A 13,471-nucleotide genomic window follows, 5' to 3' on the forward strand; every position below is an offset into this window, starting at 1 on the left:
CCAAACTGAATTCACTAAGAAGAGTAACAACTGGCCGGCAAAAGTTTCAAATGTTGTTGTTTGTTTGTTTGTTTGTTTGTTTGTTTGTTTGTTTGTTTGTTTCAATAAACTGCAAAAAAAACAAAGCAAAAACTTAATTATTATGATTAATTTTAAGCTACCCTAGTGTTCTTTTCCGACGGCGGATTCCGCTGATGTCGTTGCGCAGACTCCGCCCACGAGCGCAGGTGTGACCAGATTTCCCTTCTCTTTTTTTTCTTTTTTTTTTCTTTTTGGAAGTTTCGACGCGGAAGTTTTCCCAGAGCTCCGCGGCACCTGGACTCCCTGCTAGAGGTGTTGCCCAAGGCGAACGGGCCTGCGTGGGCTTCCGACGGTGCTGGTGGAAGTCAAACCGAAAGCTCCTCCAGACGCCACAGAACCAGGTTCTGGCCGAACCCAGCAGCCCAGGCAGGAACCCTGATGGCAGCCGCCGGAGAGCTGCGGCTGGGCGGGGCGGCGCAGCGAGCGGCCCCCGCCGACGGCCTGTCGATCCGCGGCGACAAGCTGAGCCCGTCCGCGGTCAACCGGATCCTGATGGAGGCCCTGGTGTACCTGGGCCGGGCCGTGTTCCTCCTCTACCCCGTCTACCTGACGGGCTACCTGGGCCTCAGCGTCAGCTGGGTGCTGCTCTGCATGATGATGGTGACGTGGTGGAGGAAGAACCGCCAGTGGAAGGACGTCCGGATCGGCAGCGCCATCGACCTGGTGGACAACGAGACGCAGGTGGTCCACAGGGAGCTGCAGAGCGCCCTGCAGATGGCGTCCTGGGTAGGTTCGCCCTGGCACGGCACGGCACGGCACGGCTAATTTTGTTTATCCATGCAGTGAGTCCTCGTTGACACTGACTTGACGATAGAAATACGTTTATTCCAAAAGAAGTCAAGCGTCGATCAGTCCCGTAGCCAATACGAACAATTGCAAAGATACAACACCACTGGTATATACTGGATACACATCTTATGAATAGAGGGTCAGTGTTTGGAGAGAGCGTGCAGAGCTGCTGGTCACATGGGACAAGGTTTGTATGGGGATGATCACAAGGGACATCTATCATGTGTTGTATGGAGCAGCATACAAAGCCTTTGATCAGATTGACGTCTCTGACCCCCCCCCCCCCCCCCCCCCCAGCCACACGCTTTCCCTCTTTCCTTGTGCAATGGCTCCTAACGTTTGTCACAAGATGTTCTCAGACGCTACACACCAACAGTGAGAAGCCTGAGACGTGTTAAAAACAAGCAATCCCAACTCCTTATTATTATTATTATTATTATTATTATTTCCCTTTGGCGCTCTGACAAAGAGGCGCAGACGTGCAGAACCTGATCTGGACTGCTTTGCCTCCCCGGTCCAGTTGATTTGCATGACCTGCCAGACGGACCAGGGCTGACTCTGCAGTTTCATATTCCAGTTCGGCTACACCTTCCCAGTTTATCATTTTTCTTTCATTTTAGTGACCATTTCCATAGATTCTCACTTAACGGATCAAAACAACGAATGAAAAAAAACAAAACAAAAAAAAACATATGGTATTATGTCGTAAACAAGAAAGTGTGACATAACTCAAAAACATTTCATTTTTTTCATATAAACATTTAGAGTTATTTAACAATGTCTTCTTTGCTACACAATTTAATTTATATTGCCCATATATTTGATGTCTTCAGTATGTATCTACGATGTAGGAAGGAGTAAAGATGAAGAGAAAACACTGCATGGGAAGGTGTGTCTGAACTTCTGACTGGGAGTGTATGACTAAGAAGCCATCATAGACGAGCAAAGGGGAGAGAAAAGTCAGTCAGTGGTGGGAGACACGAGACAGACCTCTACTACTGTAGTACTTTAATATGAGAGCAACACAGGGTTTGTTTGATTTTTTATAATAGTCCATCTTCATGCAAAATTCACTTTGCTAGTGAGTGCAGACCCACCCGCTGGCTCCCCCAGGTGGCTGACCGCAACACCTGCAGCCCTCTCAGACTCTGACAACTTCAGCTCTTTATTTGTTCTCTCTCTCCCCCCCCCCCCCCCCCCAAACATCTCAACGGTTGTTCTCTGTAAACAGAGGAACAAATGTGCTCTTTTTCTTTTTTTTTCTGCTTGTGTGGAATGAAAAGTTGAACGTATGATAACCCGATACACTGTGGGTGAGTTTGGGACGGTGTTTGCAGTCGTACTTGTCAGCTGGGTCCACTCGCCCCTTTGCTTTGTAAACGCTTGTCACCTCGCCGACGCTGAAAGAATGCACTCGTTCATGTTGAGGACTGGGCGGCGTGCTCTCTGTTCTGTGAGGGAAGATGACTCACACACACACACACACACACACACACACACACGATTACGCTCCAGAGTTCTGATGTGCAAAGATAGTTTGGTAAGCCATAAATGACAACACCCAGTCTGAAATGGGGTAAAGGACATCAATCCACCTCAGAGTGGAGCGGTTCCAGTGGTTCTGACTGCTGACCCATCGTGTCCGTCACCGGTGCCTCCTTGTTTTCAGCCAATCGATTCAAAGTTGGACTCGCGCCCTCACACGCATCTGCTTTAATCCCCAGGTGCACTTCCCTGACGTGGAGAAGGTCGACTGGGTTAACAAGGTACAGTCCAAACAAAGGAGTGGAGCGGTGTTGTCGGTTCCTCGACTGTTCAAAAACTCAGGCTGGTGGCTTTTATTTTTGTCTGCTTCACCCCGAGCCCTGTTAACCTCACGGTGGTCATGAAATCCTTCACAGCACGACCATCCCATAATAATAGGGGTAGGGTGACCTCGGAAGGAATGTGTTTTGTCACACAAGACGAGACAAAGGAAGCTATTGTGACTGAGAAAAGTGTGCGCGAGTGTTTTACGACCAGTTTAGCTTGAATTACTGCCGACATGAAAAAAGAAAAACATGTGAAAGTTAATATTTAAAGATGGAGGGCTGGATCAGGTGCTATACTGTGAGCTGGACAAGCAGATTGCATTATGGGTAAAGGTCAACGGTTTGATCTTCAACCAAGAAAGAAAAATAGAAAGCAGATGCTTTTCCTGAACGCTGTGTGTGTGTGTGTGTGTGTGTGTGTGTGTGTGTGTGTGTGTGTGTGTGTGTGTGTGTGTGTGTGTGTGTGTGTGTGTGTGTGTGTGTGTGTGTGTGTCCAGGTGTTGGAGCAGGCCTGGCCTTTCTTTGGAATGTACATGGAGAAGTTCCTGAAGGAAACCATCCAGCCGGCTGTCCGCCTCTCCAGCCCTGCGCTCAAAACATTTGCCTTTGAGAAGATCCACTTTGGACACATAGTGAGTCGTAGTAGTGAAAAGCGCGTAGTGCGCTTTGCGTCCAGTTTTGTTGTCAGACATTCCTCGGAATTCTTGAATTGTGAAACGTGAAATGACTTTAAAAGCAAATGCACGTCACTGCATCGCTTTTCAAACACCCTCCTTCTGCCGACGCTCTCCAGCCGCTCAGGATCACTGGGATGAAGGCCTACACGCATGAAGTGGACCAGAGGGAGGTGGTTCTGGACTTGAATATAAGGTTCTCGGACTTCTCGGACTTCTCGCCGCTGTCTGTGCCGTGGCCGCTGTGTGTTTTGCGCCAGCTGATCTCTGATCCCTTGCAGCTACAAGGGCGATGTGGACATTGATGCCGTGGTGAAGGAGCCAATCACTGCTGGGGTCAAAGGTCTTAAGGTGGGCGTCCGGTACTGTGTCAGCGGCTGCCGTCGCGCCACGTTCTGTGCTGACTGATCTGCGACGGGTTTTTCAGATGGAAGGGATGATGCGGGTCATTTTGGAGCCACTCATTGGTGACGCGCCGCTGGTGGGAGGAGTCACCTTCTTTTTTATCCGCCGCCCTGTAAGTGCTGAGATCCATGATTTAGACTGGCATCAGTCACGATTGCCTTTTCATAACAACATATCTGCGTGTTTGATTATCTTTTAGACGCTAGAGATCAACTGGACTGGTGCCACCAACCTCCTGGACACCCCGGCCTTCAGGTCCGCACCTGCACCACACAAAACTGTTTTGTCCAATTCTTGTTGAGGGGCTTGAATCCATTTTTTTTTTTTCCATTATTTCTTGCCCTTCTCTTCCAGCTCGTTGTCTGAAGGGACCATCGTAGACATCATCGCCTCGCTCATGGTGTTGCCCAACCGCATGTGCATTCCTCTGATAGACCAGGTCAAAGTGGACCAGATGAGGTTCCCTCTTCCTCGCGTACGTAAAGTTTCATTATTATTTATTCTTTTTATTTTCACCAGAGGTCACTTAAGGTTGGACAGAGTCGGGGACAAGAACCTTTACCAACTGGTTGTTGGGGTTCACCACCTGGGTTATCTTCTCTGTCCACTCTGCAGGGGTTGGTGAGGGTCCACCTGCTGGAGGCCAGAGACCTGGTGGCCAAGGACACCTACATGATGGGCCTGGTGAAAGGAAAGTCGGACCCCTACGCGACGGTCCGAGTGGGCAACCGGAGTTTGAAAAGCAAGACTATCAAGGAGAACTTGCACCCCAAGTGGAACGAGGTGTACGAGGTAGAGCTCAGTACTTCTTGTTATTGTGAGGTCATCTTCAGCATGGACCTCACAGAGCCGGAGCTTCAGATCAGACAATCTGATGCTACCTCTAGTAATACCTCTAGTAACACCTCTGATGCTACCTCTGATGCTACATCTATAGCATCTGACAGCTGTATGAACTCCTACCTCTTGTCTCTTGCCCTCTGACTGACCTTGACCTTCCCGCCTGAACACACACACAAAAAAAAAAAAACCTTCTCACCTCCCTCAGTTTGTCGTCCACGAAGCCCCCGGCCAGGAGATGGAGCTGGAGATTTTTGACGAGGACACGGATAAAGACGACTTTGTTGGAAGGTAAAGGAGGGAGTCCGGCGGCGGCTGAGTCGCCTCCACTGGCATCTCATACGCTATTCGCTGGAGTCTATTGAAAGAGGAAGTGTTTTTTTGCCCTGCCTTTCACCCGTGCTAATGCTGAGGCTTAAAATAATTTTTGAGGACGGTGGAATGGGGAAAGACGGCCGTGTTTCGTCATCATTTTTTTTTTTTTTTTTTGTCATTTTCACTGTAGGTTTAATCTTGATTTAGGAGAGGTGAAGCGGGACAAAGAAATGGATCAGGCAAGTTTTTTAATTGTCACAGTGTCAGTGCTGTTATAGTAGCAAATCACTAATAATTCACATTTCTATATCAAAACTACTGCACATCAAGTTAAAAAAAAAACAAAACAACAACCTTCAAGTGATTTGGCGACGTGCTGCTAAAGCAACATTCAGTTTAGTGAAGAAGCTGCTGTTCTGTGTTGCAGTGGTTCCCACTGGATGGAGTCCCACACGGTGAAGTCCACCTGAAGTTACAGTGGTTTTCCCTCAAGGACGATCCCAGCCTGCCCACAGAGGTGACTCTCCCTGCACCCACAGTTGCACGTGTTGGCTCTCCGCTTCCTCTCGCAAAACTCAAGTTCTTTCTCCCTGCGTCAGTCCACCGACGGCCTGGCTTCAGCCATGCTGGCCGTGTACCTGGACAGCGCCTCGAACCTGCCGGTGAGACGCTGCTCGTCGCTGTTGCTGCTGCTGCTGTTGTTGCTGTTGCTGCTGCTGCTGCTGTTGTTGTTGTCGTTCAATACGCTGATGTCCTGGATCCTCTGGTTGTGTTTGCCAACAGAAAGACCACAGCGAGATCAGCCAGCACCACAAACACGGAAAGGCCAAGGAAGGCCGGGTAAGATGGGAGCTTTTGAAGGCTGTTGTACAGCTGCACTGATTAGAGACAGTCAACAATTCCAGGTCCCCGTATTCTTTTAGTCATCTTTTATTGTTTTATTTTATTTTATTCAAAGTAATTCTCTAATGTAAATTGTTCTGCAGCACTTTTTTTTTTTTTTAAATCTCTTTTGATGCCAAAACAGTTTGAAGTAATTCAATGACCCCCAAAAAATTAGATCATTTTTGACCGTAAATTTGATTGATTTACATTTGAATTGCTAATGCACTTGCAAATTATCCTGCACTTGTGGTATTTAGTCTGCAGCGGTCTGTAGCTCTAAGACAGCCAACCAGAACCTTCCTCCAGCTTCCTGTGGATGCTTCAGGCTTGTTAAACTGCTGCTGCCAAGAAAACTCAGTCAGGGTGGGGTTGGGTTTTTCTCTCCAGCTAGGCCACTCCAATTTAAGGCTGCATTACAAGGTGACGCCATATTCATCCTATAACAAAAGGAGTGGCTGGAAAATTGATCCACTTCTTCCGCCACACACACAAAGAGTGGCCAAGGTGGGGGGGTGGGGGGGGTGGCTTCTCACCAGGACTCTCCAGACAGCCACGCAGCCGTTTCCCTGGCTCGGAGGCCCCTCCCTGAGAGCAGCTGGTTTTTCCAGTCGCCCCGGTGTGTGCCTGTCATTCCGGTGGGCGTGTCCGGTGGGCGTGTCCGGTGGCAGCTGGCGCTCAGACAGCCTCCCCGGGCTGACAACTGCCGACACCGGGGTCGCGTCCCAGCGAGACGAGGCGCGCAGGGACGCGCTTTGCCTGTTAGTTTGTTTAGTGACCAACATGCTTCTGTGTCTGTTTGCTGAATCGGCCCCAGGAATATATTGGCAGTGTAACCTTGAACCAAAGTTTCAAAAGGAATCAAATGACGCCTTCAGCTCGTCTCACTTTGCAGCAGCGGCGTTACCTGTCTGTACGCGCCCTCTGCTGGTGACTTTGTGAGAAGGCGTCAGTGTGAGTCAAAAGAAGAGAGAATTAACCAGCAGAAGGACTTTAATGCACTTTGATTTCTTCACTGCAGTGGCACAGTTGGTGTTCAACATGTGGCCGTGGAGCAACTTTGTGCATACATTTGTTGTAAATGAATGTTGGGAAAGCTCTGAATCACCACGTGTAACCTGTCACTGCCTGTGACTCCCGTGTCAGTTGATAATTACGCAAATATTTTGCAGCCAACATGGCACTAATTGCAGTCACGCTCTGCCCTGTCGGCGACCTTTTTTTTTTTTTTTTTTTTCTTGTCCCCATTGGAACCTGCAAGTGACAACGTGTGGAATAAGCCAAGTGCGGTTGTGACGTCGTGCTGGAGTTTCTACAGAGCTGAGAGCCACAAATGTCCCTGCTGGATGACGGCAGATAATCTGTCAGTGAATGAATGGAAAATATTATTGATGTTGAACCTGGAAGTCAGAGAACCAAATATCTAACTGCCACTTTGCTTTGCTCCCAATTTTCATTTTTTTTTTTAGCTTACAAAGAGAAGTGCCACTCCAAACTCTTATGTGGAGTTTGCCATTGATAAGGACGTTCAGAAGAGCAAGGTAAGCGAGTCTGTCCTGTCGGTACAAGGTGATTTTGTCCTGTAGTTGCTTGACGTGTGCCTGACGGTCGTGGTGTTTTCCACAGGTGGTTTATGCCTCCAAAGACCCAGCGTGGGAGGAAGGCTTCACCTTCTTTGTCCACAATGTCCAAACACAGCAGCTCAGCATTCAGGTCAGCGCTTTGTCCTGTATCACACACACACACACCAAGAGACTTTTTTTTATTTATTATTATTTTTATTTTATTTTTTTTTCAAACAATTATGCAACTATTCATTGGAAGGGAATTCTAGCTACGTGCTGCGTTTGGGCTCCCTGCTGGAAGTGGTGCTTTGCTGTAACTTCCAGATGTTTACCAACACGAACCTGGAAAGAAATGTGCGAGAGCCCTTTGTGATGTCACAAAGTGTTTTCAGAACCGTGCAGTTTAGCAAGCACTGTTCACAAAATGATCTTGTCAATGTTTAACGTATGGGAATTTAACATTGGCATAATGTGGGACCTCTGCTCCTCTTTGGCCTGCAGAAGAACTTTATTGTTCTTTGTCTTGCTTCTTTTCACTGCAGGTCAAAGAGCACGAGAAGAAGGCTCAGCTTGGCGTTTTCAACCTGCCGCTCAGTCGCCTCCTCAACACCTCCAACATGAGCATGGACCAGCGCTTCCTGCTGGAGCGCTCGGGGGCCAACAGCCAGATCAAGCTGAAGGCCACTCTCAGGGTGTGTACACAGCGCAGCACTGTTTGCTCATGCATGTCCCAGCCACCCTGCAGTTACGAGAAGGCCGCCCCGTCCTGAATTGCACAAAAACCTAAATATGGCAATAAAAAAACTGCTGCTGGACACAACTAAACCTGGAAAAACCTCTCCACCGTGGCTGAACGGTTTTGCCTCTCTTGAGGTGGTTTTTTCACGCGTATCCATAGAGAGGAATATCGCAAAAGTGTCATGGAAACACTTTCACGTCACGTGACCAGTTCACTGGCCAGTGAAAATGGCGCGTTGCGATTGGACGGAGGAGGAGATTTATTTTTACAAGTGATCAAAGAGAAAAATGGACAGCAAACAAACAGAAGCAAACGTAATGAGAAATTACGTCCCGCAACACGAGATTTGATGAGAATTACAGTTAATGCGCTGCACACCATTCAATGGGAACACCTGCAAGTCGCAATTGTACTTTGTTGACATTTTAAAAAAAATACCGCTTTTATTTTGTGAGAAATTGTACTGGAAACGCAGCTACTGGTGTCAGCATTGAGGTGTGTCTCCCCCCCCGCTCTAGATTCTCACTTTGGAGAAGCCTCCGCCAAAGATCGTCCTCCAACCTCCGCCGCAACACAAGCCAGGACCGCAGAGCATCCCGGAGGCCAAAGGCGGAAGCTCCGCCCCCTCCGTCCCCGTCCTCGCCGCTCCGACTGCTTCTTCCAGCCCCGCCGCCAGCGCCCAGGCCTCGGCCGCGCCTTGGGCTGTCGATTCCTACAACGGCTACGGCGGAGAGCATCCAGCCCAGCGCAGAGGCTCCTTCGTGGCCGGCGAGAACGGCCGCTTGGCTCCCTCCACGGCAAACATGCGGCGATTCGACTCGCACAGTCTGCTGTCGGAGAACTCCATCGCCTCGTCCCGCTTCGACCTCTCAGAGGGGGCGCAGTATCCGGAGTAAGTCCTCCTCTCGCTTAAATATACCTAGAGAGACTGAAATGTTAAGCAGGATGTCAAGCAACCTGTGTGGAGCCAAGTTAATGCTTGCAGATCTCCTGCTTCTCTCTGCCAGCCACCTCCAAGTCCCCGTCTCTGTGGTGCAGTAACATAAAACTCTCAGGTGGAGTAAGTAAAAGCATCTGAGTTACCTTTGCTGTGTTGTTTTTTAATCGCCGCAGGGCCATCAGGAACCATCAGGGGTCATTCGGGGAGATCCATCTGACAGTCCGTTACGCCACCCTGAGGAAAAAGCTCATTGTCCTTGTTGATGCCTGCAGGTGAATTGAAACTCCCAGCCTCGCAGTGTGTGTGCCAGCATTGTTGTGTGAAAACATTACTTTATTCCAGCTTAAACACTTTGTGTGTTTGTCCTTGGTGTGAATGATTGTTAACTCCAACCTGGAGGAGAAACTTCCACTTCTGAAGTGCGACGTGTCATTTTTTTGCTTTTCCGCTCGCAGGAACTTGTTCCCATGCAACGAAAATGGCTCAGACTCGTACGTCCGCCTGTACCTGCTGCCCGACCAGACCTGGAGGCACCGGAAGAAGACCCACGTGAAGAAGAGGACGGTCAACCCCATCTTCAACGACAAGTGAGACGACGGGCCTCAGCCCACAGTCGCAGTGCTTGAGACCCTGAGTCCCTGCAGCCGTCTTTTGACCATCTGCCTCTGCTTCCTGTGCGCTAGGTTTGAGTTTGACGTGCCGCTGGAGGAGGTGCAAACCAGGAAGTTGGACGTGGCTGTGAAAAACAACAAGATGTTCTACACCAGGGAGAGGAAAGACATTGGCATGGTGGGTGACGATTTGTGTGGTGTGAGCCTTTTGAATTGACTTCAACTCAATGTTTCGTGAAGCAAGCGTTTTGTGGCCTGCGGCTGTTAGCATTAACACCTACTCCACAGTGATTGACTTTTCTCTTCCACAGGTAATGATCGACTTCTCGGAGGTGGATCTTGCCAAAGGCATCACACAGTGGTACAGTCATTTGTTTTATCATTGAGAACAATGGTCATTAAAGATGCCGTAGATGCATTCAGAGCCCGACGTCGGGTGCTGAACCTTGTGTACCCTTTAGACAACAAGGGTTACTCTTGTAACTCTTGGTAACAAGGGTTTTCAAGGGTAAAAGGGCTACTTATGTAACAAGGGTTACATGGTAACCCCTTGTTAAATGAGGGGCGTGCCTCAAACAGCAGCTTACAGGAAATGAAAGGGCGCTTAAAGCAGCTGACGAGCACAAGGTTTGGTGTGCTGGATGCATAGATTGATTAGATTCATTGAAGATAGCCAACTGATGTTTGTCCAGTGAGAAATGAGGATTTTTGTTTTTCTACAAGCAGTTTGATCCTTTCTGTGCTTTATTGGAACAGCTTCAGATTGACAAATCCTAAAACCCAAAGTTCATTCCAATGTGCTTAATGTTGATGATGATTAGCTTTTTTTTTCTGTTTCAGGTTTGAGCTCACGTTGCCTGGGCTGAAGAAATTCACCTAGCGGGCGGAGCTCCATTTCTGTCCGGAGAAGAGCTCGTCAACAACGCTGTCCTGAAAAAGGGCTGAGGAAAGTTTCTGTTCCAGTTATGCCTCAGCGATGTTACAAACCAAACATCTGCTCAAGTTCTGAACACTGAGGTGCAGAAATCCTTCCCCATGATTAAAAAAAAAATAAAATATGTACATTTGGCCAAGCGGCCAAATATATGCAAACCTGATTTTACAATGTGGCATCGATGTCACGGTTTTAGCAATGGTAGATGTACTATTTTCAGAAATTTAACAAACAACGTGTGAATGTTGCGTATTGCACAGAGTAATTTATCTCAACAAGCTGATGTTTATACTTTACAGAGTGTCGTCTGGGTTTCTTTTAGGGTTTAGTGTTGACTTGGGCCAAATGGGATCCTTTGTGTGTGTTTACCTGTAAATACTTGTGTCATGTATAAATATGCGTCTATATTTTATTAAAGGATGACATCACTATGTATGTATTTTTTTTCTCCTTTGATGTTGAGATCAAAGATAAAAGCAGCAAAGTATCAGCAATGATAACCCGGTCACTCTCTGCTGGTGTGTTAAACTCCCAGTTGGATGTTTGTTCCCATTTCCCGGCTCCACTCGGACGCATAACTGAGCGTTTGGCCTCAGTTCACAAAACTCTGTTTTTGCTGAGCCACGATATTGAGGGTGTGGTTGCAGTGATGGAGAAGAGATCCGTTAAATACCTGCAGTGGAAGCTCTCCGAAACTGAGAAGCGGTTTGAGAAGGACAGACATATCTCGATCAAGGACTCAATCAAGCACAACAACACAGAGAACCTCTTGCATGACAAAATTGCGGCCCTTCAGGCCGAGGTGCAAGCCCACACAGATAAGGAGGACGAGCTCAAAGGCAAAATTGAAACCTTGGAGAACGATTTAAAGGAAGAAAAAATCCGTGTGCGGACGTCCGACAGGAACATTGACGTCCTGAGTGACAGATACTCGGCTCTCACGGAAGAATTTGGCGTTTATAAGAAAAGCGCTGAGAAAAAGTTGGCAGACCTGAGAGACGAGAACGAGAAAATAAAGCTGAGCATGCAGGCGGACATCATCAACATGCAGCAAGTGGCAAAGCAGCACGAGGAGATGGCTGACAAACTCAAGCACGTGCTCAAGTCGCTCGGCAGGGACTTTCACGACCTGAAGGACAGGCACAACGTGGTCGTTGAGAAAATAAATAACTACCTCCAGAACGAAGAGGAAGAGAAGAGAGAGCAGAGACTCCGGCATCTCAGGGAGAAGAATGAAATCAAATGTTCCACTGACATGGAGAAAGTCGGCTACGAAAATGAGTTGTTTGCCTTGCAGAAACAAATTACAAAGCTGGAGGAACTGAAGAGTCTCCTCCCCATCGTTGACAGCCTGAAGTCCACCATTGACGAGAAGTGCAAGCTCATCAAAAACAAAAACAAGGAGATAACAAGTTTAAAGAAGGAGAAGAACGACGTGGTGGACCGCCTGGAGATGGAACAGGAGAAGACGGCCATCGGAAACGTTCAAATGAAGCTGGCGATGGAGAAGGTCAAGTGTTTGGAGGAGAAGAACCTACAGGGGGAGTACAAGACGGAGAGTACGCAGAAGGCGCTCTACGAGTTTGTGGGCCACAATGAGTTCCTGATTGAAAAACTCCAACACTTGGAGCGTCAAGTGAGGGCCAGCGAAGCGGAATCCGACGGTCTCCGGGAAAGGGTGGAGCGGCAGCAGACCTACCTGCTGCGCTTCAAGGAGGACCTGCAGACATGCATGTCTGTGATCAACGAGCCCAGTCAGCTCAAGCAGAGAGTCCTCGATCTTAGGAAGCAATACATTCAGGACGAGAAGAAGGTGCAGATTGGCGAGACCACGGAGACGGCGTATAAATTTAACATGGATTGTCTTTGGAAGAAGCTTCAGCACGCGTCAAACATTGACAGGGCCAACGGCGGCATCATCAGGAGGTGGGAGAGAAGGTTCGCAGAGGCCTCGGACACGTTCAAGCAGAAGGAGTTTGAGTACATCCAGGCGCTCAACGAAGAGATGCACAAGGTGCAGCAGCTGAAAAAAGACCTGAAGGAGAAAACCAAGCTGCTTCAAAAGGCAACGAAGCTCATTCCACAGAGTCTGCGATCTTTGCTTGATTTAAAATGTCTCGAACTGAGCCAAGTGGCCAATCACGGCGCAGAAGAAAGGCCGCACAGTCACACGGATGATTCGTAGCTGCCACGGCAACGTCAGATGCGTTATATTATTGTCATGGCGTGATTGTCGAATTTCTGCTCTTGCCATATTGCTCATCCGTGTTGCAACCCTCCCGCGTAAAGTGTTTTTAGCAGCCAAAGAATTTTGCTTAGCTTCCTTTATGCATGACAAAGTGCGAGAAATGAAAGGACTTTGATTTAAGCAACTGCGGGTAAAATATAGAACCAAAGAAGCCACAAGCTGTACTCAGGGATGTACTGACTGATGAATACTAATCCTCTGCATTGAAAGAACAGCCAATCCACAAAAGCTGTCACTTAATGGTTTTTCTGCATCGCCGTTGCACTTTTGACTAGCTTTAGCGATTGATGAATGTTGAATGGTGGCTGTGACTCAAGCCATAGATATTAGTGGTCGTAATATACTCAGTTTTAATGTTGAAGACAAGATGCTTTTGTCCCTGATTTTAAAATGTGGCATTGACTGTCACAGTCTCAGTGACAACAAATGTATCATATTATGATTCAGCAATGTGACAAATGTGACCTGCAACTATTGCTGGCTGCATTAACATGTTGCAAACTGCAGATTCATTTTATGTGAACAAGCTGGTGTTAGCGTCATTTGTGTTTGTTGGGTTTTGTGTCATTACGGGTAAAAAAAAAATAATCAGGATATCAAGGTTTGAGATATCGCCAGAAATTCCAAAAACCTCTAC

The 13,471-nt window shown here is 48.0% G+C and overlaps 2 protein-coding genes across 2 annotated transcripts; both read left to right on the plus strand.

Moving 5' to 3' along the window:
• The first annotated feature begins 294 nt into the window (after positions 1–294).
• Positions 295–11,017, plus strand: esyt3 (extended synaptotagmin-like protein 3). Its single transcript, XM_076048487.1, has 23 exons — positions 295–807; positions 2,595–2,636; positions 3,179–3,313; positions 3,475–3,551; positions 3,637–3,706; positions 3,783–3,872; positions 3,960–4,015; positions 4,115–4,235; positions 4,376–4,552; positions 4,809–4,891; positions 5,106–5,154; positions 5,343–5,432; positions 5,515–5,577; positions 5,699–5,755; positions 7,267–7,338; positions 7,424–7,510; positions 7,905–8,054; positions 8,620–8,993; positions 9,215–9,313; positions 9,497–9,628; positions 9,725–9,830; positions 9,964–10,013; positions 10,493–11,017. Exons 1-23 carry the CDS (start codon positions 460–462, stop codon positions 10,530–10,532), a joined length of 2,568 nt encoding a protein of 855 aa, XP_075904602.1. The 5' UTR covers positions 295–459; the 3' UTR covers positions 10,533–11,017.
• Positions 11,018–11,235: 218 nt separating this feature from the next.
• LOC142903043 (uncharacterized) lies at positions 11,236–13,453 on the plus strand. The gene has a single exon (XM_076048468.1). The coding sequence runs from the start codon at positions 11,236–11,238 to the stop codon at positions 12,769–12,771; it is 1,536 nt and encodes a 511-aa protein (XP_075904583.1). The 3' UTR covers positions 12,772–13,453.
• Positions 13,454–13,471: the final 18 nt, after the last annotated feature.

The sequence above is a fragment of the Nelusetta ayraudi genome, unplaced genomic scaffold (assembly GCF_046127955.1).
Source record: "Nelusetta ayraudi isolate G7.1 ecotype Tasmania unplaced genomic scaffold, CSIRO-AGI_Nayr_v1 ptg000102l, whole genome shotgun sequence".
Lineage (NCBI taxonomy): Eukaryota > Metazoa > Chordata > Actinopteri > Tetraodontiformes > Monacanthidae > Nelusetta > Nelusetta ayraudi.